Below are 24,085 nucleotides of genomic sequence, written 5' to 3'. Positions count from 1 at the left end.
AATGTCTAAGTGATTTTGGCAGTGAAGGGAAATGTGGGCTTGCTTCATAATCTTTTCACCACAGGAAGGGATGATGCACATCATAATCTGTTCTAGCAGAGCATTTGTTTGGGCACCAGAGGAAACAAAAGAAAATACAGGACAAAAATCCAGATCAGTGCCCTGTGGAGAGGGTAAGACCAGGTTTTGGAGGCTTTTACTTGCAGTTAAGTTTCGCTCTTGAGATAACTTTCAGAAGAAGATCACTAAATCATGTGGTACTTTCTGCTGACTTGTTTGAAGCTGTTATACATCTTTGCTTGAGAGTAGCTTCTACTGGACTCACCAAGGTTAGAGGTGGGAAATTTGTCTGCTTTTACCTTCCTTTTGTCCAACAAGCCTTTCTTTTTGCTTAAGACTGTACCAATTTGAGGCTACTGCCCTTTCACAAGTGTCAGATGTGAATGTTGTGGTTTACACCCAAATGGATGCTAATTTCCTGATGATTTAGGTGTCCACTTTTCTCAAACCCAACTTCCTGGGGGCTTTCCTCCCCTCATGGCAGGTTCACATGGTTTGAGCTGCAAAATGTAAATCATGGAAATGTTGAGAGGGAAACTGAAATTTCTTGTACTCCAAACCTTTTTGTTTTCTTTGTGACCGTGGAGTACCATTTAAGCCTGTGTCCTATGGGTTTTGGTAGTACCAGACTCAGTCTAGCTTGGTGAGTCTTTATGTGGACATTCTACCTCCAGTTAAATTCCAATAATAAGGTCACCTGATGCTGCAGTTCCTCTTGTCCCCCTATCTGTCTTTTGACACTCTGGCCTGGATATAGCACTGTTATCACCAGGTGTTGGGCATGTGCACTGGTTTATCTCCTGCCTATTAGGACAGGCTGAGGTCTCAAGGTGCCAAATCTTTCTCTAGAGCATTCCACATGAATATCAACTATGTTCAGTGATTCTTCTCTACCAGCTTCTTGTCATCACTCTTCTCAACTTTCTTATGAGAAAGGGATAGAAATGGCAAAGACATCAAACAAACCCAGAATTTCTGAGTTTATAGCAACAGTGATGCAGTCTATGGGCATAAAATGGGTAACAGTAAGGAACAGTAGATTGTATGGACACTATTGAGCATTGTCTTGCTCCTGCTTGAAGGTGCCTCATCTGGAGAGAGGCGTGAGGAAGATACCAGTGCTTGTCAACAGAGATGGTTGTTGCCAACTTCACAAGCTGATAGTGAAGAATTACATTAAAATAGTGACTGTTAAGTTAATTCTAATCAATGTGAAATCAGGAACTGAAGAAGGATAAATATACTACATAAGCACAGCATTGTCCATATAGCATAGATGTTTAAAATATAACTTTCCTGCTAGTACTGAGAATTGGCTGGAAGTCAGTCTTGAAACTTAATCCATTGTAATGAAGCACAGCAGAGAAAGCATGATTAATTTTTTGTCATAATTATAATATTTATATATAATTTGTGACTGTTCAGTTCTGTGAGAGATTTGTATCTCTAGGAAAAAAAAATTCAGGAAAGCCAAAGGTTCACATGAAAGTGGGAATCAATGCACTTTCAAGTATGTTTATTTACTCAGCCAAAAATAAGCATGTGCAAACATTATAGCATTCAAGGGGAAACTAGTGAACCAGCTAGCTTCCAAAGGAAAGATCTTACTGAGTATCTGTTTCCACAGAAAAGCACCTCTAGCCATTACCATATTTTGTTCTTTAACTGGTACGTAATCAAGAACTACTAAGAGAAATTTAAAAATTCAGCCTTAATTAATCATCTTTCATGATTATTCTTAAAAATTAGTAAAGTGCAACAATTCACAAAGTCTACTTATGTACATAGAGCCATGAGGTGTATCTTCATATAGGATGATTGCTTCCATGTACTTTCCAAGGAGTTTTGTGACTAGCTCTCTGAGCCTGGCAGCAGGACTGAATTACACTGTAATGCCTTGCTGAGTTGTGATGGTGCTTTTGGGGATATCTTTGGTATCACATGCTGGAGGGAGAGAGAGGAGTGCCCATCTTCTAATTGTGGTGAGAACTAGGAAGAGTGAGAAGAAACCCACTGGTAAGTTCAGGTGTGTTTACACTGCTATACCTGCATTTGTAATAAACAAATATTTCCAAGGTCTCAGGCAAAATTTTTGCTTTTCCTTTTCCAGATGAGTCAATTACAAAGAGACAAAGTTTCTATACCAAAAGGGCATTCCTGCCAGAGGACAGATTTTTGTATCAGATACATCGAACAGGCTGAAATTATATCTAATTGATGACTGTGTAAGCTGGCCTTGTGCTAGAAGGCCATATGTTCATTTGTGTAGACATGATGAAGACAGGCAAACAGCATCTGCAGAGATTACAGATCTGCCCCAGAGCTGCTTACTCACTGCAAGGCACTTGATGAGGAAGGCACTGCTGATGCCAACTGCCTGAAGTAGCACTGATACTCACTGATTGTACATGATAATATGGGAATTTTCATGGCACGTTGCTGCCTGCCACTAGTGACTGTTTTGTCGCTTGGGATGGGGTCCTCAGCATGTTGATTTTCTGGGGGTACCTCATCTGTAGAAGAGCTGGGTTGTGGTAGAAATGTTGGGATACTCAGGGAAACCTGTGTGTGGGCACTAATGTGGCAGATAGTGTACAAGTGTTTGTTTTTGAGGAGAGAAGGGAAGCAGACATGAGTGGGAATGGCTCATCTATGTGGAGATACAGCTGAGAGCTTTTCTCCAGCCTGAGGGAGCAAAGTGTCTTTCATCGTTAGGTCCACTAGTCCTGAATATGTGTGTCATAGCTAGCAGGAATGTGTGTGTGCAAGTATGTGTCTGCTAAGTATGCTTCTACCCAATATGAAGGCTAGAAATATACTTCAAGGGAGGCAAAGGAAGGTGTGTCTTAAAGGTGTTCAAATAGCAGTTCAGTGTAAAATCCCTCCTGGAAATCTCTCTCAGCCTTTGTGAAGGCACTGAGAGTAATTTCTGTTGTTATTCTTTTCTGGTGGAGGACGTTGATACCAATAATATTTCAAGGAATGGGCCAGAGGAAAGAAAAGAATTTTACTGTGATCCATTTTGCTAAGATGAATGGTGACCATTTACCTTTCACCAGAGTTGTGTTTTCTCAGTGGGGAGATAATGGCTTGGATTGCATAGGCAGACTCTGGAAAAATTCTATTGAGCTAGAGGAGAAAGGCATTTCTTTGTCCTTGAGCAGTTTTGTATTTGTCCTCTGGGATGAAAGATAAGTCAAACAGGCTAATTTTGGAAAACTAAGATGTCACATAATTTTTCCCCTGGTATTTTTGCCACTTCAGACAGCTCTTCCTAATACCAATTTTCTTCTGACTCTTATTTTGCCAGAGACCAGCATTCTGGGTGGATGGCTTCCAGTGCTCTTCTGCCTGTGAAGAAGCAGCATTGGGCAAGAGTCAGAGAAGGGATATTGTTCAGCTTTGTGGCCACATATATCCTCATTGTCTCTGTACAGAAGGCCTTAAATCCTCCAAAAGTGAGGATTTGCATTAGAAGATGGGAAGGTTTGTAGTTACTTGGCAGGATCTGGAACCGCTTTTACACTTGTCTGTACACCATCAGTGGGCAAGTGGGCTTTTCTGATCAATTGCAGAAGACATTGGAGAGATTTTAGTTGTCTCAGTATCTCTGTGGATTTAGTTCTTAATTATCCTTTTGTGCCATTCTGCTGAAGCGTGTTTGTTAATCACTCCAGAGCACTTTAGCTTCTTTCAATATATTGAATTCCACTTGGATGCTTTTAAAAGTGTTTGCGTAGCATATGCCTTTCTTAAGAGTATGGGAAACAGCCACAGTCTGAAACAAAAGTGCAGTGTTCCAAACTCAACATCCATGTTGTTATCCCATAAATTAGTACACACTGTACTGTTACGTAAGTTTGCCTTGTGTCAGAACAATAAAAGCTGAGTGTACTAAAAGGCTGATAAGCCTGCCATGAAGAATTACATTGTTCAAATTTTTCTGCCCTAAAATAACACCTGTTGCATTACTGACATGCTGGTAGTATAGTGTGTCTTGAGAGCTAGTATAAAAAAAAAAGAAAAAAAAGGCAATTTTTCAGGCTGTTCAGGTCTGAGCTTTGGCAGCCTTGAATTTAGTATTATCTCAGAGCCACTCTTACACAAAAGGACTTCGAGAAAGCACAGCTGTTCTGTATTTTTGGATATTAAAAATGGACAAAGTTACTTTTCAGTAATACTGCCATAGCCTCGAGGACCTAATGCAAAAAAACAAGTGCTCCTTCTGTTGGCAGGTGGGAAGTTCAATCCCTTAAAAAGCAAAATAAAAAATAATAAAATAGATGGTTGTACAGATTCCGAGAGTAGCCTGCAATGAGGGTGAAGGGACAAGTACCCCACAGCTGCCACAGAAAATCACTGCTGCCAGTGTGTGTGCATAAAGTGACAGGGCGCTTCCAGCAGCCCTTAAAGGAGTGGCGGGGGTGGGGGGGGAGAGGGGAAGTTCACCCCTGCTACCACAGTTCTGCACAATGATCGCCTTTCTGGGTGCCGGGGTCACAGCTGCTGTCTGGAGATTACGTACAGAAGCACTCTTCTTCTCTGGAGAATGAGGTTTCCTGGAGGATTAAGCACAGGCTGAAAGCAGGAGGAGTTATTCAAGAGGAAGACAAAGACCGTGAGCCCATGGCTGCGACAGGCGACAGGGGCGGAAGACTGGGAGCAAGAACAGGGAGTGCTGGGAGTTGCTCCTTGAATGGGAGAGCCTCCAGTTAGGGATCCTGAAATGGGCCAGTTGTGGGGAGAAACCCACGGAGGGTGTGGCATAACCTTGCTGGCAGGACTCAAAGTGTCCTTTCCCACTTGTGTGGGAGGTGAAAGGAGTCTAAAACGCTCTGCCACCTCCTGCATCTGAACTAAAGTAATTTCTTTGCTCTTCTTCTCAAGCCTCATTTAGTATTCAGAAATAGTGATCAGTGCAGTAATCTGAACCCCCATGTAAAGGTATATATGCACTCCCCATCTGCTCAGAAAGTGATGATTTTTGCATTTCCTTCTGTCACTGACATGTTTCACCATGCCTTCTGAGCCTGCTGCTTTGGTGCTTCCTTCTTCCCTCTTCCTTCTAAGGTTTTTCTTTTTTATCTCCTTTTTCATCTCTTATCCTGCTATTTCACCTCTTGGGCACACACATTCCCAGGCAAGTATCCAGAATATCCTTCACCCACGTATCATGTGCCAGCACCTCTGTTTTGTGTAGGAAGGTCTTCTATATTTGAAGCCAGAGCCATCTGTCTCAATGCTAAAAAAAAAAAACAACAACAACAACCAGGTTTCTTGCAGTTTTCTGCAAGGGCAATGGCCACAGTTCTTCTGCATAACTTTAAAAGGAAAAATGCAACCTATTCTATCGTAATATCTGAAACTTCTATTTAGCAGTTCTAAAGTTAAGTCTTATTTCACCTACTGGATCAAATTTCCCACAGATCCCATATGCCAGCAACTTCTTTTTAGTGGCTTCAGAATCCACTGATGCTTTTTATAATCTGAAACAAATGAATGCTACACATAATGTAGGAAAGGAGAGGTGGAGGCAGAGGAGGCTGACAATGCATGCATTCAAACGATGTGAAAGTGCAAGTGGGAAAAATTTGACTGTGTTGGTAGAGCTTGTCAGAGGGAGTTTCAGGCATATCATGTATTAGGAAATCATAGCTATATTAAAAGCAAAAGAATGAAACTTCTTAAAAGGAGCAGAATTCCAGAAGGATGGTAATGAGTAAGTATTGTCGGACAGTCTTTAAATGTAATGTCACAGTTGCTAGTTATTGTCCCTGCTGTATGGATATTTTCTAATTGCTGTGGGAATCTTAACCAGATCACATTTAAAACTCTATTTCCATTTGCCTCTCGCTCTGTAAAATTCTCTCTAAAAAAGAGCATGGCCAAATAAATTAGTAAGAATTAAAATACTGCTGTTGTAGCTGAAAATAGTTCATGCTTTTGATGTTGCATTTAGGCACAAACAAATAAACAGGAAATCATACAAAAACTATTGAAAGGAGAAACTTGAGGTAGAAATGTAACCTGTGCTATTTATTTCTGGCCCTGGTTGATAGACTGTTAAGAGCAAAATGCTGAAGAGTGCTCCCTTGCAAGGAGGAACTAAAGCAACTTTGATTTTTTTTTTTTTTTAAATCACAAGTCTTGTGAAGAGTAGTGATGACTGCCCACATCTGGTGAATTGGATTAGAATCTTATTAGCATGCAGAGTTTAGAAAAATTTTATAAAGTTTCAAAAATAATGTGAAAGAAATAGCTTAGCTAAAAATTCAGAGTATTACTGAAATGTTTCTCTGAGCATAACTTGAAAGTAGCTTTCCTGCTCCTTAAAGATGTAGTTCACATGAATGGTAACTTATTTGATTTGTTAACATTTTCTGTTCAGATAATTTGTTAAGTTTAAAGATATCTGCAGTATCTAATTGACCCCTGCAGCTAAGAGTCCATCTGGAAATCCAGGCACATACTGAGAAAGATCAATAAAGTGATTTTAGTGTTTATGAAAGCAATTTTTGTGGCCTAGTTTATACATCAAAAAGGATAATACACCTGTCTTACGTTTGTGAAGTACCTCAGCAAACACAAAAGGATAGTCTATTCAGTTTATGTACTTACTTTTTTCAACACTGTTGTAATGGCATGTTTCCAAGGAAAAACATACTTTCCTCTTAATTCTCATTTACTTACATATACATCAACCATTCTGTATAGCAAAGTGGTTAAATTCAGGCTGAAATGTGGTCCAAAGGAGAAATGGAGGCAGAAACTCCTTCTGTAATTCTTACTGTAGAGGAATAGAAATTCTTTCCCCATGTCTCTAAATTTAGGGCTTACACCAGCACAAAGAAGTATTTTTTAAAAGAAAATGATGATTTGTGAGATACCAATTGCAAATATTTCAAGATGCAAATGGCTGCTTTTTTGTCTTCCTTCTCCATTGCAGTTCTGAGTATCTGCTCTGCCTTAGGGGTGCAGTTTCTTTTTCTGTGGGACTGCACAGGGCTTATTTACAGAGCATATCCATAACAGTGCTTCAGCTTGCAGGGGTGGAAAGTAGAGCCCACTATGTGTTGATAGTATATATTTTCTGTCCTGAAGGAAAAATCTTAAACAATGTTTATAAGAATGGATCAGCATAACACTATCAGATGATTCAAACCGTGGAACAACTCCGTGAGGAAGTCTCTCTGTAGTAGAATATGGGCTATTTCTCCCTGGTTTGGGATCAGCTTGTGCAGCATATCAGGAACCATGCAGGATCCCTGCAGAAACTTCAGTGCTGTAGAATCATGGGCTCTGTCCAGCCAGCGCTCTCCAGCTAGGATGCAGTAGGGTGCATAGGATGACGTGGGGAAGCATTTACTTCTCCTCTCACTCTGCTCTATGCTTGTTTGCATCATCTCCTGATCTTGGTTGTGGTGTAGCTGGTGGCTCAGCTCTTCAGTATTTGGCATTCTTTGCTTTCCAACCTTGATCTGAAAGGAATTTTCTGTTTTATGAATCCTGATCCTCTCTCCAAGGGCAAACTTGAAGGCCATGGTACTTCTTTCTTTAACATCTGTGTGTCTGAATAAGTTCTGGGACTCTTGCATTTAGAGCAGAAAATTTAGACTAGCAAATTTCTACCATTTCCTGAAAGAGCTGAAAATCACCTCTGCCTTGATACCTGCAGCAAGATTCCCCAAATCAGGGCAGTGTTTAGAAAGTAGTAAAAATAGTAATGATCCTTGAAATCGGTTTTGTTAGACTGAGTTAAAAGAACAAGAAAGGAAATGTGTGGAGCTTGTCCTGCTTCATAGCACATCAATCTCTTGTGTGAGTGCCAATAGTTTTGGGGTTTGTTTTTTTATGATATTAATATAGAAGGCCAGAAACTATTTCTGCCTACAGGAGCAGGCATAGTATATCCTGCATTCTGTGTGTCTTCCTCCTCTCACTGAATGCTGAAGCGTGAAGCATATTCTGAGATGTTTCTATGCTGTGCACTTGCACAGCAGAAAACAGCAGTAGGTGGGATATAGGAAAAGTTAATAGCACTTACTCCATGTGGAGGTGAGAAGGTAGTTTTGTTTCAGCAAGATAGTGACTCATGATGCCAAAATGAATGTGATGAGGGTGGTTTGTTTTAGCTTAGATATCACACATACCTGTTGAGGTCTGAGATAAAGCAAGCAAACCCTCAGTAAGCATACTGTCAGAGTTCAATACCCTGTAGTGATCCAAGTTGTAAAAGCCTGCCTCATCACATAAGAACACAGAGCTCTCCTTCTGGGGCTCTCTGAAAGGAAGAGTGGTGCCTTTGTTGGCAGGGTGCTGCCCTGTGCCAGAACACCACAGCGGATGGCGGCATGTGCTCTGTATTCATCATTGGTTTGAATCCAGAGAATCTGAAGAATAAATGAAATTTGAGAATATTTCCTCGATTGGTAAGTGCTGTGATCAGGTCCCATTGGATGTCAGCAACGTGAAAGGCACTGCTTTACCCTGGTCTGAGTTCTTTCACTTCCTTTCTTCTTCACCCCCAAGACGCGGAAGAGAAATTCTGCAGGTGAGACATAGTATTTCTAAATAAGTGAAGGGCTTTTTTTTTCTCAGCTTTCTCTTTCCTTGGTTTAAATTCAGAGTTACGACAGTTTAACCTGAAGTTTCTTTTGATAGACCTTCACTCCTCAGAAGCCTAAAATCTCATTGCTGAGTTTATACTGGACCTTATTAGTGGGCATATCTGTTACCAGCTGTGGTGGGTTGACCCTGGCTGGACATTAGGTGCCCACCAAAACCACTGCCCTCCTCAACTGGGTAGTGCAGAGAAAATGTAGCACAAGTCCCAAGGGCTGAGATAAGGAGAACTATGTGTGAATGGAGCTGAGATCTGTTCTATTTCATTTCTGTGTCAAGCTGTTGTGGCATTTGATTCCAAAGGACTGATCTCAGAAGGAGTGCTTACAAAGTCAAGTTCTCATGCCAGTGTGAATGAGAAAATGAGTCTTCATTTCGGTCTTTAATTCCTCTTTTCTCCTGCATAGACTGCTTTGTTACTCTCACCCATCTGTTAATGACCTAATGAAGGCCTCTGAAGGGTTTCTTAAGTCCCTTCTCCTTTTGCTTTGACATTAGACCTTCCTGTGGTAAGATGTGGTGGCCTTGTCTACTGTTTTGGTACCAAGTTGTGAAATGCCTCAGAGCATGAGAAAACTCATGTCCAGCCTTTAGAGGCAAGTTTCATACGGTGGTAGAGAAATGCTGCCAAATAAGGTGTGGTCCCCTCCAGCCAGATTCCTAAGTACCCCTGAACAAACACATTAAAAGTGAACCTGTGGCTACTGGAAACTGAAAAAGCTTTCCTGGAAGTCAAGTTGGCAGAGCTGGTGCATCAGAGAAGAGTGTAAGTCACTGGGGGTCAGACCCTTGGGCTGTAGAGGCTCAGTGTTGCAGAGGACCATGTGAGAAGGAAGGGTCCCTGCTGGAGGGAGGAGGATGTCTGTGGTCAGACCTCAGTGGCTGCTGCGCAGTTGCCATATGGACACCGTACCGTGCCAGTGCCAGGAGCTCTGTCTCGTGGTGGAAATGAGTGAGTGAAAAGCCTCTCCTGCCAGGCTGTGCAGATCTGCTCGGGCTGGCACTCTGCGGGAGGGAGCGTGGTGCTGCGGGGGCCGCTTGGCACGTGGCAGGGTGGCGGTGGATGGTTGAGAGCAAAGCGCTTGTGCACAGCCGACACTGTTGAGCATTGCTGCAAAATAAATCAAGGAGAAAAGATGGATCTTCATCCTTAGGAAAGTTTCCTGAAACAGAACAGAAGAGTCTGAAGAAAGCAGACATTTCTCCTACAAGACTCCTGCAGGCTGCAACCCAGGCTTTATTTCTGAAGAGCTTTTATATCCACCTCACTTGCAAGCTGCCTGCCTAGGATCTCATTGGCATTCTGCTTTTCTGCTGTAATCTCATGTTGTTAAGGAGTGTGATTTTTCTTCTTAGCTGTGCTGCATATAGAAGATTACATAAATACTGTGGAAATTTTGAGAGAGCGAAAATGAAGAAGAAAAACCAAACCACCAAACCCTTCCTCTAAGAAGCATTTTGACTTGTACTCTTATGTCTTCCTCACAGAGAAAATTCTGTTTAATGTAGGAGGAAGGCAGACATGCCTCTTTACCAAGAAAACCACAAATCGGCTTCCTAATGGTCCAAGTGTGTTAATGAGCAATTACAAACACACTGAGGTAGATTTATTCTTCTGGTACAAATCTACTGAGGTAGATTTATTGTCCTGGCAGCTGTTGCACAAAGATGGTTTGATGCAGGAGTGCTTTTTCCTCCTCTTCTGTGTTGAACTCATTTCCATCACCTTCCTCTCGCCTTCTTTTCCTGGGTAAACAGAAATTCACTTTCTAGGTTGAAGCCATTTCATAAAGATGGTACTTCTGAGGTTCAGCTCTCCTGTTAAACCAAAGGGTAGTTCCAGGAAGGTGGAAGGCGCTTGCTTTTGTATTTTTTCCTTTTGTCCTCCTTACAGCACAGTGGTTCAGTTTCTCATTTTCAAAACAGGTATTTTGAACAATGTATCCGGGAGACGGGGGCAACATTGAGCTTTGAATACAGGACCCTTTCTGCTGGGTTACTGTGGATGTGTTGAGTTCTGAAGTCCTCGATGACAGGGTCCACGCAAGTGCTGAGGGCAGCCGGCACTGAGCTCAGCGCAGGCACTGCACAGGCACCGTGTTGCCCTTTGCAGTATCGAAAGATTGTCTTTTTCTTTAAAGTCCGAAACAGGTCAAATAATAAGATTTTTATCGCTCGTGCCTCCTTCTTTAAAAGAAAGAGTGAAAATTTGTTAAATGTGCTTGCAGCTCGGGAAGGAGAGGAGGAATAATACTTCAAACAGCGCTGCTAAAAACAGCCTGGGCTGCTTTTGTTTGGACTTGCAAAACGCAGCCGCTTAATGCCTCCATTGTATGCAGGAGGAAATATGCTAATTCGAAGCACATTTCCCATCAGAAGCCCTTTCGGGGCTGTCATCGCTGAGATATGAAGGCTGATAGCAGCGGGGAGCAGGGAGGCCGCGGGCGCTGTGCGGGCGGCGGCGCCGCTGTCCCGTGAGGCCCGGCGACTCCCAGGCCCCGCAGGCCGCGCTCCCGGGCTCCGCTCCCGCCGGCCGAGGGCTGCAGCGCCGCCGCCCCGGGCCCGCGGCCTCCGCTGGGCAGCACCGACAGCTCCCTTCCCTTCGCTTTAGTGCAGTTTAGGCTGGAACAACAGATTCCTCCATCGCTCCTTTTCCAAAATGCGTGCAGGGCAGTGGCGCTGAGGTCCCTCTGTAGAGTCGCCTTCAGCTCGGGAAATGGGGGATGCTGCAACTGGCGAGGCTTTTTTCTTCTCAATTATGCAACAGAAGGGAGTCTGAAATGCTACTTAGTCTGTTACCGTACCTATGTGGTTATATTTGAGGTTGAAATAAATACATTCATCAGTGTTTGTACGTGTGTATTGTTTGGTATGTATTAAAAATCTCTAAACACATAGTTTTTACATACTGTCTTTACATACTGACTGATATGTATAAAAGCCTAGAGTTTGGGGTTTTTTCCTTCTCTCTTAAAGTTGTGAAAAGGTCTTTAAATGATGAGGTTTGTCTCAGGACCCTGTTGGTCCGGAACTAAAGAGATGCTCAGTTTACTCAGGAATACATTTTCTGTCTTCCTTTAAACATGTGTGTGTTGTTTTATTGTAGAGAATTTGGGATTTAGTGAACTTGACGAGGTGATAACGTTGCTATGATATTTGCTTGGAAACAGTTTGAAATGGCAATGAAAGTTTAGTTATAGTTTGTTTGGTTCTATAAACCTGCAGTGTACTAATGGCAAATTAAACTAAGAAAATGGGCTTTTGATTATGTTTGCAATCTGGTGATGTTCAGTCTGCAGTAATAGTATGTACTATACTTGAACACACAATTAGTTTCTGAGGACCATGGCTGGAATTGAGTCCTTTTGAATACTTTTAAAGCTGTGGCTGGTCTTTAGTTTCTTTTCTCTACTAATAAACTTGTGAACAAGCAGTTTGGGCTGGGTGATTTTGGCTGGGCATGAGAAACTGTGGTCTTTTTCTGCAAGCTCTGGGCATGTCTGTGAGCTACAATGAGAGGAGCTCTATTCCATGTTGAACAACATGCCTTTCGTCGTCTCCAGGACAGTGAGTGCACACTTGACGTAGTAGTTATTTTCCACATAGAGTTCTTCTTACAGACCAAAGAAGGAACCTTAGCCAGAGCCTTGGGTGCTGTTTCTGCCTTGTGTTCTTTTTTAATTTTAGGGGTTTTTTCCATATATACATCCCTTTTCCTGGTTCCTTAGCTCCTTTCGTTTCCTCTCCAAATGATGCAGAAAGGTGGAGCAGATAATTGCACTTCAGGAATCAGTAGTAGTGAGATATATGGAAGATGTGTCTGTAGTACTGCTAAAATCAAAAATGCCTGGGGCATTTTCAACAACTGATGTGAGAGCCTCCAGAGGAAGCACATAATGAGAATGCTTAGTGTTTACACCTGGGAAGCTCTGAGTGCAAGAGAAATAGTTTCAAATGTGCTGAAAACCAGAGAGTAGAAATAAAACGGGATGGGAATGATACAAGGAACAGATGAAGAAAAGTAGATGCTAAATGAATTTCACTCTGAGTCATGACAAAGTGCAGAAGTGATGCCTTTCAGCTGTTTAAACAAGTGAATGTCACGTTTGGAAAGAAACAGAAATGGGGATGTAACTAGGGATCGCTCAGAAGAGAGTCTGGGTGGTTTTCACTCAGCAGGACTGGAGGCCTTTCGGAGGCTGGGCCCTGCTCCTTCTGGAGAAGCCACTCCTTCTGCACTGACTGCAGTGGGGCCCTGGCCATTGTGCAAGCCCTCCTTTGTGCCCAGCCTCAAAACCTGCCGGGCCACAGAATGGCTCTTCTCGAGAAACACTGAAAGGCTCCAGGCTTGAGACACTTAGAAAATCAGGCGAGACAAAGTGTTGGAAATGTGTACTCTAGGGAATTATCCTGCCCTGGCAAGGGATTTCACTTGACAGCCTATCTGGGAATCCAGGCTGAAAGCTGCTACTTTGTCCTTAACTCACCCTATAGCACTTTTGTCTCAGAGCTCACTTTGTATGCGGGATCACCCACTGCTGAGGTTCGGCAAAAATCGAGGCGTGACATGATCCAGACAGAGCTCCAACCACACTCGTTGTTTGCAGGTTAAGTCATTCCCTGTTTATAAAGGTAGAGGGGTGGGGTTTCTTTCTTAATTGTGCTGAACTCGCTGAGTGCACACGTAGCTTTTTGTGGGCTCAAGTGAAAGTCCTGTGGAACACTTGAGCGGCCGTCGTTTGTTTGCTGTTCAGGCGGCGCTCTCAAAGGCTTTGCAAAGTGCAAAAGAGCCACTGCTTTAGACATGACGGGGATCCCAATCGCTGCAGCTGGAAAGAGGGGACTGGAAAAGCTAGACCAGAGAAGTTGCTTGGCACATATTTAGTCGATGAGTTAATTGGACACTCTCAATGTGGGACTTGTTAATGTCTTGCTGCTTTCCTAATGAGGATATCTGCTGTTGCAAAGAATACAGTGATTAATTGGGGACCCTTTTGTTAGTGTCTTAACTGAGGATTTCATAACTAGTGTCTTATGTGTGAAGAGAGACTATATTTGCAATTCAACAGGCAGTCCAGCACTGCATGGCACAACTGCTCCAGGATCTTCCCTAAAGTATAGTTAAATTACGCTGGAATGGGAATTTCCTGTCTTGGGGAAACAGTTACAGTTGTTGTGACTTACAAGGTGCTGAAACTTCAGACAGTGAGTTTCAGCACGTTATACCAATCATTATTTTGATGCTTTCTTTTACATCAACATTTTGACTTTTGAGTTTGGTGGGCTTTTTCAAAAAGTTTACACACAACTGCCCAGCAATCCATGAGTACATCTAGGAGCAATGTATGGTGGAGCCTGGGGCTGTGGTGCTGGTTTTCCAACACAGAATAATGAGGTGAACGGGTAACGGTGCTCCCAAGGGATGGTTTAGCTGTGCTGCAAACTCCAGTGTGATCTTGGGTAACTTGGTTCCTTGTTCTGAAACCTTGAGCTGGAAGAGTCTGTAGCAGACTGTACAGTGGGATGGCTGTGCATTCACTATCAAACTGATTACCTATTGCATGACTCTGTAAATTAGCATGCATTCCTCATAGCTGTTCCAATGATGCTCATATGATTTACTGTTCAGTAAAAATACATATATAATTGTATGCATTTTCTTCATATATATATGACTGTGCACACATACGTGTTTTCTGCATGTGTATTTACACACACATGTCTACATCCGTGGTTTATGCATGGAATCCTTTGTGGCATTCTAGAAGGATTTTTCGTCCTTATCCCTTCCCATGAACCCCCCACTACGCAGTGTGAGGTACCCTTCTACAGTGAGAGCCTCTAGTTTCTTTTTGGGGAGCTGGAGGGTTTTGCACTTCTTTTTATTTCCCTGCTTTTTTCCATGCTTTGTGAAAAGACTGGACTGAAGCCAAGACTGAAGAACAAAACGAGCACTGAATAGATGAGAGATTGTAGGTGGGATGCTGAAGTCTATGCGAAGAGTGGGAGGGCAATTTTGAAAATCAGAACTGGATGTAAAGTTAACAGAGGATTGTCTGAATAAATCTGACTTTGTGGAGCAAAAGGCTAAGCTTCTGTCAAGGCTGAACTCAGTAATGTTTATTTATAGATAGGGAAAAAAAATCCACAGGTAGCCTCCCAATACCAGTCCTGTCTCAACCTCTTGTGTTTTGAGATGGAGCAGCTGTATTAACAGGAGTATATTATAATGATACCTTTGCTGCCTTCTAAATTGCTGGCAGAAATAGCTCTTCTACAAGTACAAGAGGCACTTCTACTTGAGTGCTGGCAAGTGCGACATAAATATCTAGGATGCTATTTCAGTATGTCCAAGTATTCAGAAGCTCCAGTTAGCTTTCTGAGATGGCAGTAAGTTTTGACAACAGTATTGGAGAAGAGGGTTCACAGCAAAAGCTAAGTGTGTTGGATTGTCTTCAGAGAGCAGAATCAAGGCAACAAAGACAAAAGACTTAAGCATATTATTTTCCTGCTGCACTACAAGGCGGAGGCATGATAGCTGAGACTCTCCCCTCCATTGTGATGGAAAGAGGGAACAAAAAGGGTGGTTATGTGTGTCAAAGTCAAAAATGTAGCCCTTAAAATTATGGAGAAGCTTTTGAAATACTGTTGAGGGCTTCATGTAATACTCATGTATGTGAGAATCTTGCCACTGATGAAGAGAAAAATTTATGGAGATTGGGTAACTCAAAGCATTATTTTGCTGCCTCATTGTAAAGTTAAAGGATTTGAAATCTGTCTGCAGTACACTTGTAGAAAACTATGCCATAAGATTGTGGAGCTGGAGTAGAAGCTGAGGACAGTGGCACCAGCCACTGGAGCTGGTGCTCTGAACACTTGCCTAATGAACGCTCCTTCTGGGGGAGATGCTAGAAAGTCTTTGCTTTAATTTTCTGTATTTCCATGCTCTTTCTGATGTAGTCTAAGTGCGCTCTAGTTTGTCAGCGTATTTCCTTCTGGCTTGCCAGAAGTATGGTGCTGCTCCAGGCAGCCTCACAGGAGATGGAGGCCAGAGGTGATGTTGCTTCCAGCTTAGTTTCAAATGTATCCTATTCTGTTTGGATTTTTATTGCCTTTCCTCAGAAGTCTTTGGCATGGTTGAGATTGCTGTGTTTTGTCTGTCAAGAGTCTTGTATTATTTTCCCCAGAATTTTTCTTTTTTTAAATACAAGTTTCTAAAACCCAGGAATATGTTACTAAGGCCCTTAGATTAGATAAATAAAATCCAGTGCTTTTTAAATTATTTATTTTCTTCTGTGCTCTTGGCTGCCTTTAATAAGCAGAAATGGAGCTCCCACCTGCTTAAGAATACATAAACTTTTTCTTTAATTTTGGACTTCCATTATAGTTCTTCAGGCTTTTTTCTTTAGGAGACATCACATCTCTGCAATCTGAGCCCTCTTTGAGACTAGAACTTGATGAGACCTAGGTACTGTAAAAGCCATACAGATCCATCTATTCACTTTTGAAGGGATTTCTTTTTCCTTTGTGTTTTAGCTAAATGTTAGCCATTGGTGTATGTTGTGGATCTGGGCTGTTTATTACCTTTGGTTCTCAGCCGTGGCTGTAACTGCAGTGGTCCAGCTGGAAACAGGCAGGCTGGACAGAGAACTGCATGTAACCCAACAAGTGAGTGACACCTCCTTTGCCTGCTGCATGCCACCAGACATTTAGCTTGGCAAACGTCACTGACATCTTCACAAGGCTTTGTTAAGGGAGTCACAGCACTGGCATCTTCACACTGTTAAGGTTTGCTTACCCTCCTGGACTTAGCTCCATTGGTTAACTCAGTGATTTTCTTTGGCTGCAGAGATAACCACTATCCATGCTTAAGCCTTTATTTTTGCTCTTTCTTACAGAAATTTGAGACCGAGACCCCTAAGTGCAGTGCAGACTCATGTCTGTGTTTTATACTGTGGTATAAGTGCAGGGATTTTCCACTGTTATTTGTTAATTTGATTCCATTTTCCTAGTAACCTAGTATATCTGAAAGAGCAACCCCAAATTTTTAATTTTTTCTAAAGTACTTGCAAGATGTATGACTGGTGCACAACTGAAAACTTGTCACGCTTTGATTTTATCCACATGGAAAGTTTGTCTGCTTTTGCATAAGTATTTGGATTGGGTTTTATAAGCAAGTCTTTAGTAAGTGGTTTAAAACTGAACTCAAGGCATTACATTGCACCAAGTGGCTTCACGTGTCTTTGTTCTTTCTCTTAAACATTAAAAAAAAAAAGAAGTATTGTAGAAGTTGTCTTTAAAAGTAGTTGTTTGGACTATGTGTCAGTCTTGTTTGAGGGATGGTCTCTGTATTTTAACTTCTGAGTCTTGGATCTCATAGATAATCTCAAATTGCTCTTCAGCTATGTAAGAACACTCTTTATTACAGCTCTGTGAAGCCTTTGTAGAAATGGCAAGTGTGTATTCATCTCCTGAAAGCTTGTGAAGAATTTGCTGTAGCTTATGGTAGAGCTTCTCAGCCTTCAGGAATGTAAACTAGATTCAGTGACATTAAAGATAGATGTTCAAAAGGAACTGGCACATGAACAGAATAGGGATTCTAATATAATTTTTAACTTCTGCAATTGTGCTATTTGAATTGACTGAGCAAAATGATTAAATATGTGTTTTTTTTTTTTTTTAATACCTAGATAGAATATATTTAAATTTTTTTTTAAGTATTTTGCAGTAAATGTCACTTGGTCTGCAGTGCCTTGACATACTTTCCTGCACTGCTGTTCATCCTGAGGTTTGGCAGTAGTCTCAGAGCTGTCCTTTAGCAGCAGAAACCCTTGCTGCTCAGCCCCTCTCCTCATTTTCACTTTTATCTTGCTCTACAAATAGAATGCTGGGCTGAACTTCTCAAATGTAACTAGGTGCCTGCCCTGGTCTAAATCAGCTTGGTCTGTACAAGCAGGTTTTTGCTGAATATCAGTCCTAAAAGATTTTTTTTTTTTTTCCTTTGTGGCTTAATCTTTGTGTGCCTTTATGGCTGTGTTGTCAGAGGCATAAACTTGATGTTTCCCAGTCTCATCACATATTATGGCAAGGATGTATCTGTTAAAGGGAGGGAACATTGAATGAGACTACTTGCTGGCTGAGATTAATGCTTGAAGCACAAGATCAGCACCCATGTTAGCACCACAGGAAATTATATAGTTTGTTTTATTTGCTGTATTTACCAATGATGGTGCAGAAGTTTGAAAATCAAGACATTAGTTAGCGTGATAAGTGCTTAAAACATATCATATATTGCAGCAGTCCAGAAAATAGTAAGGGAGGGGAGAGATTTTTACAGGGAGAGCTGTATCCCTTGCAGCTTTTTGAGGATGATTTAGTGGGTAGGATTAATGCTTTTGAGTAGTTTGGCTTGATGATTTTTGAAGTGTTCAGTTCAAGTTCTTGTGAAGTTGATTCTGGTATTGTGCATTGATTTTTCATTGCCTGTTTAGGGAAGGGCTTATTCTGGGGAAACAGTGGTGGGAATAGTCTCCCAGCCTGGTAGTTTTGGGTTTCTGAAACATCCGAAACTCTGAGGTCCTGAGCTTGCCTAACAAATTCTGCTCACCAGTAGGAAAGTGTGCAGCTGTTTGAAGGAGTAGGTCTCACTGGTAAAGAGAGGAGGGCTACAGTCATGTGTTTCCTCCAGTGACAGTCTGGAACCAGGGGTTATGTCTAATGTGTTTTCTGTTTAAATAAAGGAGATTCCAGATTATGCTCGTATTTTCTGTGTATTTATACTAATAAGTGCATTGATATTGCACCACTTGAATTATGTTATGAACAAGCCTTTTATAACTTAGAATAGTCTGAAGGGAGGTTTCAGCATTTTAAAGTTTTAGACCTTCCAGTCTAAAAGCAAACATCATTAAGAAAGAGAGATCTAGACTGTGACAGAAGTACCAGCTGCACAATGAGGCATTTCAAGAAGAGAATTTTATGTCAGAAGCAATCAACTGCTTTGACCAATGACTAAAATTTGTGTGACTTTCAGCATGGAGGTTGTACTTGGTATGGATTTTCAGTCTTACTGATGTTAAACAGGGGAAAAAATGCACTCTTTGTAGAACCTTTTCTTTGTATAATCATTATACCAACAACTTTTTGTAATGGTTAATAGAATATAGCATCACTCATGCTTTCACCTTTTGGCTGATTGTTTCAAGGGAGTGTGTTTTAGTGCATGGTCTTGCTGGGGAGAGATTTCAATCTGTGTGTGGATTGCTGTCTGAGCACTGGAGAGGAAGATGGAGGAAATGCGCCTTGCCACCACTCTCTGCTGTGGCTACTGATTTGATTACCTGCAGGAACCCAACCCCTTGCCCCACGTTGGCTCCTGAGGATACTTCATGCCATCTACAAATTATCATCATAGCTGAAGTGGGACCTTCAACTGCAAACTTTTCCTGGACTCCAAGGAAGCATTTTAGGCAAATGCTTGACATCAAGTTTTGGTGCTGTGACACGCAACCTTAGGATATGACCAAGACCTCCTGGCAGCTGTGCTGAAGCCTGAAGTCTGAGCAGTGATGCCCAAAGCAAAGTAACAGCTGTGTTGGCTTTGGTGAGAGAAGGGAGTTTGTGCACTAATTTCTTGAAAGATGTGATAACTTTCTCTAATGGTTAGGTCTGAGGGCTTTTAGGCTTTTCACTAGGCATCTAGAAATAAAAATGCACAGCAAAATTGTGGGTGTAGTAACTTCAGCCAGAAGAGACTAAATTGCAGCTACAAATCTTTGGACTGCTTCCCTCTTCCCACTCTCCTGTTTGAATCTGTTACAGGGAACATGCAGGGTGTAGGTTTTAACATCCCCAGCATTTGCTGAATCTGCTGGGTGTCTTTGCAGGCTGCAGAACTGGCTGCATGGCTGGCCCACAAAGGCCATTACTCCGCTCTTTCTCCACCATCCTACACACACAGAGGGGTGCCTTTGGGCACTTGTGCCCTGTGCAGTAAGGCAGTGAGACAAGCAAAGCTACGGGCAAGGTTAATTAGCCTCAGTACAGCCTTAAATGTTTCAGTTGTCCTGGGTTTTGGGAGGGGAACAATACCCCCGTGTGGTGTTGCCCTGCTCTGTGGCTCCCCAGCGCAAGAGTGGGCTGGGGACACCTAAAGTCACCTCGTGCACTGCGACTCTGGCAAGTCTGGAGTTTGTTGCTCCCCAGTGCAGCTTATTTGATCACGCTGCAGTCTGTCTGAATTCAGGGGAGTGATCAAACGTGCTGAACAGCAACTCTGTGCTCACTCCCAAGCATGGCTTTAGGTCTCTAGTGGCAGACCTCCTTTTAAAGCCCAAGTTGTGTTTTCTTAAACATTTTATCCTTTGGAGTGTTGCACGTGCATTTTAGGTCGCTTGAACTTGCTTCCTGCTCCTTGCTTGGATTTTTTTTTTTTTTCCCCCATTGTGCTTGAGAAAGAATTTGGATTTTCCATGTATGTACATATATATGCCCACTTCTGCTTTTATGCTTCTCTCACACAGTCTTTTACCGTGGGTGAGCGGAACTCTCGGCAAAGAAAGCAAACAGAGAGAACAGAGCCATCACCCCCCACCCCTTGAAAGAGCAGAGGGCATGTGGAATAAATCAAAATGCAAAGCATAATAACAAGGTCCCATGGGAAAGGGAGCCTTGTGATTGTGTGCCGGCGTGCACTCCCCTTAGAGACGGCGGCCGGGGGGCTCACCTCACCGCGGCCGGGGGCTCCTTTCTTTCTCACTCGCATCTCCCCTCCCGGTGTCTCCAATCCATTCACTCCCCGGAGAATTGATTAGCGTTTGTTGGGAGACGGGGAGAGAGGGGAAGAGCGGAGGGCAGGAGGCAGGGGGCGCGATCGGGAGATGCTGGTCCCCACGGTGTGGCAAGGCGAGGCACAGGATGGCTATTTTATAGCTGGGGACCGTGGTGACGTATAGCTGAGCGAGCTGGCACAGCTCCTCGTGGACCAGTCAGCGGAGCGAAATTGAAGCTGACAAGACTTTTCTGGCATTTTGGAAAGGACTGTAATCTACTGTAGGGGAGAACAGAGCCGCTCAATCACCGCCGCTGTAAATAGGAGACGGAAGGGAGTGAGAAAGGAGGCGAAGAGAAAAAGTGCTTGCTGGGGGGGGAGGGGGGGCGGCATTTTTGGTGGATGGTATGAAGCCAGCCATGGAAACTGCAGCGGAGGAAAATGCAGAACAAAGCCAAGAGAAAAAAGGTACCCAGGGGTCTAACAATAGCCTGTTTAAATCTTTTCATTCAGGGGGCTTAAAGAGGTTTAGGCCAGTTTTGTCACTTTTTCAAATAGCTCTTAAACAATCATTACTGCATCTTCGGGCTTTCAGCCGTCCTTTCCTGCATGGCTTGACAACAAATTAATAGAGCATCAACCTTTCTGTCTGCGTCTGTATTTGCTCTGAATCTGTCCTAACCCTACCCAAAATGATGCTTGCAAAAGAAGTCATGTTATTGCTGCGTCTTTGACAGATTTTGGTTAATTTGGTTTACAGAGGTAGCGTGTGCCTGTGTGTTTGTATGTTGTTTTCGGAGCCGTAATCTGGTGTTTTCATCGAGACTAGCCATGTACAAGGCTTTGCAATGCAGTGTGGGAGACCTAGGTTATAACAACATATAATAGATTATAATGTCACACAACCTTCGTGCAGTGAGCCCGATGCCAAATGCTACTCTTATTTTTGAAATTCCTTTTCTATGGTGTCACCTGGCAAATTTTACTTTTGTTGCTATCTGCCTGCACTATGATAAGGGAGAACAATGCAGTGAGTTTTGCAACATTAGATTTCAGTATGTGTTAATCACTGAGAGTTGCTTCTTAATGGAGAGAACAATTCCATGGTAATGGTTCTGTGGTAGAGAGCAGCGCTGAAAGAGAGATGCTTCATCTATTCCCAGCTTTACAGGTTCATTCTGTTTGCTCTGGGGTGCTGAACTTCAGAGCATAAATTCAACTCACAAGGGATATTTTCTTTCTGTGTCCTATGATTTGTGTTCAAATAACCGTTCCTCTTCAGTGCAGCAGACTACCCTACAGATCATAGCAGTTTGTTGGGGTTTTTTTGTTTCTGAATTTTACAACAGCAACAAAATCATTTAAAATTCTGCTGTCTTTTTTACTTGAGTCGTTGTACATTTTTTAACCTGTTATGTATCATTTATAAGGAATCTGAGTATGTCATCTGAGTATCTCATAGGCTTAAGCAGCTGATAAACAACTAATGCATTTCCCCAAGCAGAATTCTTTCACTGATTGTTACGCAGTTCATATATAAACATGATAAATCCCGGTAGTGTCTAGTAACAGATTTTTGTTTTCTTACCTCGAATGTGACTCCTGCTACACACTTTATATAAAACGAGCTTCAGTTTCAAGTAAATGAAATTTGTCAAGTGATTAGACATAGTACTACATAATCCCTTAGGGATTTCACAAAAGGAGGTCCAGTGATGAGAGATTAAACTCTGAAAGCCATTAGTGTATGTGGACAATAACCCACCTCACTGCAGATTTTGAGTAATTAATGTACAAAATGTCCCGAATAGATTGTCTATAAAACCACCTTGAATTGATAGATCATTCTTCAAAAATTACAGCAATTCTTCTTTCTGGTTGACGAGCTTCTTTTAAGCCAATGAAATTCATGTTACAATGAACACTAAAGAAAGTTATCCGTATGCATTAGCAGCTGCGCTAAACAAAATGTGTTGCTGAGTGTATTTATGATGAGTTTATGGCTTCCCTTTTGTTTTGGCAAGGATGAAAGCACAACATGTAGAACAGTAAATCTGCTTCCAGGTCAAGGTGGTTGATCTGTTGCTTTCATCAAATGCAAGCAGGGAGCCTCCTATCCAAATGTTAACACCATTTCTTAGTTTTTTCTATGATAATTTTGTACTTTGGATCTGTTACATAAGTATATGTATGTAACACTTGTAGGCTTTGTTCTTGCTGGTTCTCCAGTTCCTGAAAGTACCACATGGTCTCTCACATTATGCTCTGTATTCCTCGTCACTTAAATTCTCAATATGCTTCACAGCAAATTAAAATGCAGAAAGCTGAAACAGTCCTACTCTTAATTTCTGTAGCAAAACAAATAGACCAGATCCCCCTGCAAAGTTACTGCTGTGAAGTGGTCATGGAGGAGACATATTTGGTTTTGAGGGGCAGATTTTCCAAAGTGCTAAATCTGTCGAGTCCAGTTGGGTTTTCAGATGGGCTCAGCAGGCATGAGGTACCTCTCAAATGTCAGATTTTTTCAATAGGGCTCTTTCACCAGCAGCTCCTGTGGAGAAGAATGGCTTTTTCTCTGTGTAAAGAAACTTGCAGGAAAATGCTGCTGCTTTATTTTGGGGTATAGAACAGAAGAAGAGTCCTTCATTTACTCTCTGGACCACATCTCTTATTTGTTATGCCTCACATGCTTGCCAGCCTTGCAACATTTTTTTCTTCCTCAAGGATCCCAACTGGACTTGGTAATGGCCATCCTTTATGAGATGCTCTAGATCCAGTGATTTCAAGGCAACTGCCACAGCTTGAAGCACTTGAAGTCCTATCACAGGATCTTTTAACTCTTCTTTCTAGGAATTAATTGCAAGGCCTAAGGAGATAAATCATCATCTGAAGGGGTTTGGGAGAGACTGCTATTGCTAAGACTGAGCAAGGGAAGATCCATGAGCATTCTCCTTTGGGTATTCAAGTTCACATTCAGTACGCTTTTCACTGCCAAGTTCTGGGGAAAGTATTTGCATTTAAGTAATAGCAAATCGAGCTTTTAAGCTTAGAGGTATTTTCCCTTTACCAGAATTTTAAACTGCATGTTTCTGGGGTGTGTTTTCATTGCAAGGACCTTCTTGGTGATGTGCTGCCGTTTTGTGGAATAAATACTTGGAGAAATTGGGCTATGACTACATGCCGTGTGTGTGCAGGGCTCCCAATACTTAGGAGAATCCTGGAGAGCAATGCTGCCAGAGCACTTGGCATGAACAGCGAGGTCTTTTCAGTTTGAGCACCTAAAACAATCATATGTGAGTGGTGGTGCCACACAAGTATTGGTTTGTGTTTCCCACCTCTGTGGCAAACGTGCACGGCCAGCTATTCTGGACTGCAGTGTAGCTGAGACAATTTGCACAAGCTAATGTGCTTTATGAATAATTACAGATTGATAAATTAGAATGATTGAAAATTATTTAGATTTTTAAAGTTTGCTAAACTGTATAGAATTCCTGTTCTTTCTTTTAGTAATTTAAATGAATCCCCTGCCTGATTCAGGCAGCGATACTACCCAGCTGATGGATTCAGTGTTTATCTGACATTTGTTTCTCTGCACCCAGATGAGTGGCTGTTGCCCCAGTTTTTTTAATTGGA

The 24,085-nt window shown here is 42.2% G+C and overlaps 1 protein-coding gene and 1 long non-coding RNA gene across 6 annotated transcripts in view; one reads left to right on the top strand and one right to left on the bottom strand.

Moving 5' to 3' along the window:
* GPM6B (glycoprotein M6B) overlaps positions 1-24,085 on the top strand; it is a 510,804-nt gene that overhangs the window by 53,058 nt on the left and 433,661 nt on the right. For 2 of the 5 annotated variants that reach the window (XR_010742997.1, XM_066313879.1), the window contains exon 1: positions 20,536-20,920. The exons of 1 other annotated variant lie outside the window; for it this stretch is intronic. Coding sequence is in view for 3 of the 4 variants with exons in the window: in XM_066313879.1 (XP_066169976.1) it covers positions 20,860-20,920 (61 nt within the window). In the remaining variant the exon portion in view is untranslated. Of the gene's footprint in view, positions 1-20,532; positions 20,921-24,085 lie in introns of those variants that run through there. 2 more of the 5 variants (XM_066313880.1, XM_066313881.1) reach the window with 2 other exon arrangements.
* LOC136374597 (uncharacterized) lies at positions 1,804-10,529 on the bottom strand. The gene is made up of 3 exons (XR_010745930.1): positions 10,449-10,529; positions 3,110-3,411; positions 1,804-2,049 (listed from the first exon to the last, which is right to left on the bottom strand). It is a non-coding gene; the product is annotated as an uncharacterized lncRNA (long non-coding RNA).

This window comes from Sylvia atricapilla, chromosome 2 (assembly GCF_009819655.1).
Source record: "Sylvia atricapilla isolate bSylAtr1 chromosome 2, bSylAtr1.pri, whole genome shotgun sequence".
NCBI classification, from domain to species: Eukaryota; Metazoa; Chordata; class Aves; order Passeriformes; family Sylviidae; genus Sylvia; species Sylvia atricapilla.
Note: the sequence above shows the minus strand (reverse complement) of the source record. Positions and strands in the feature narration are given on the sequence as shown.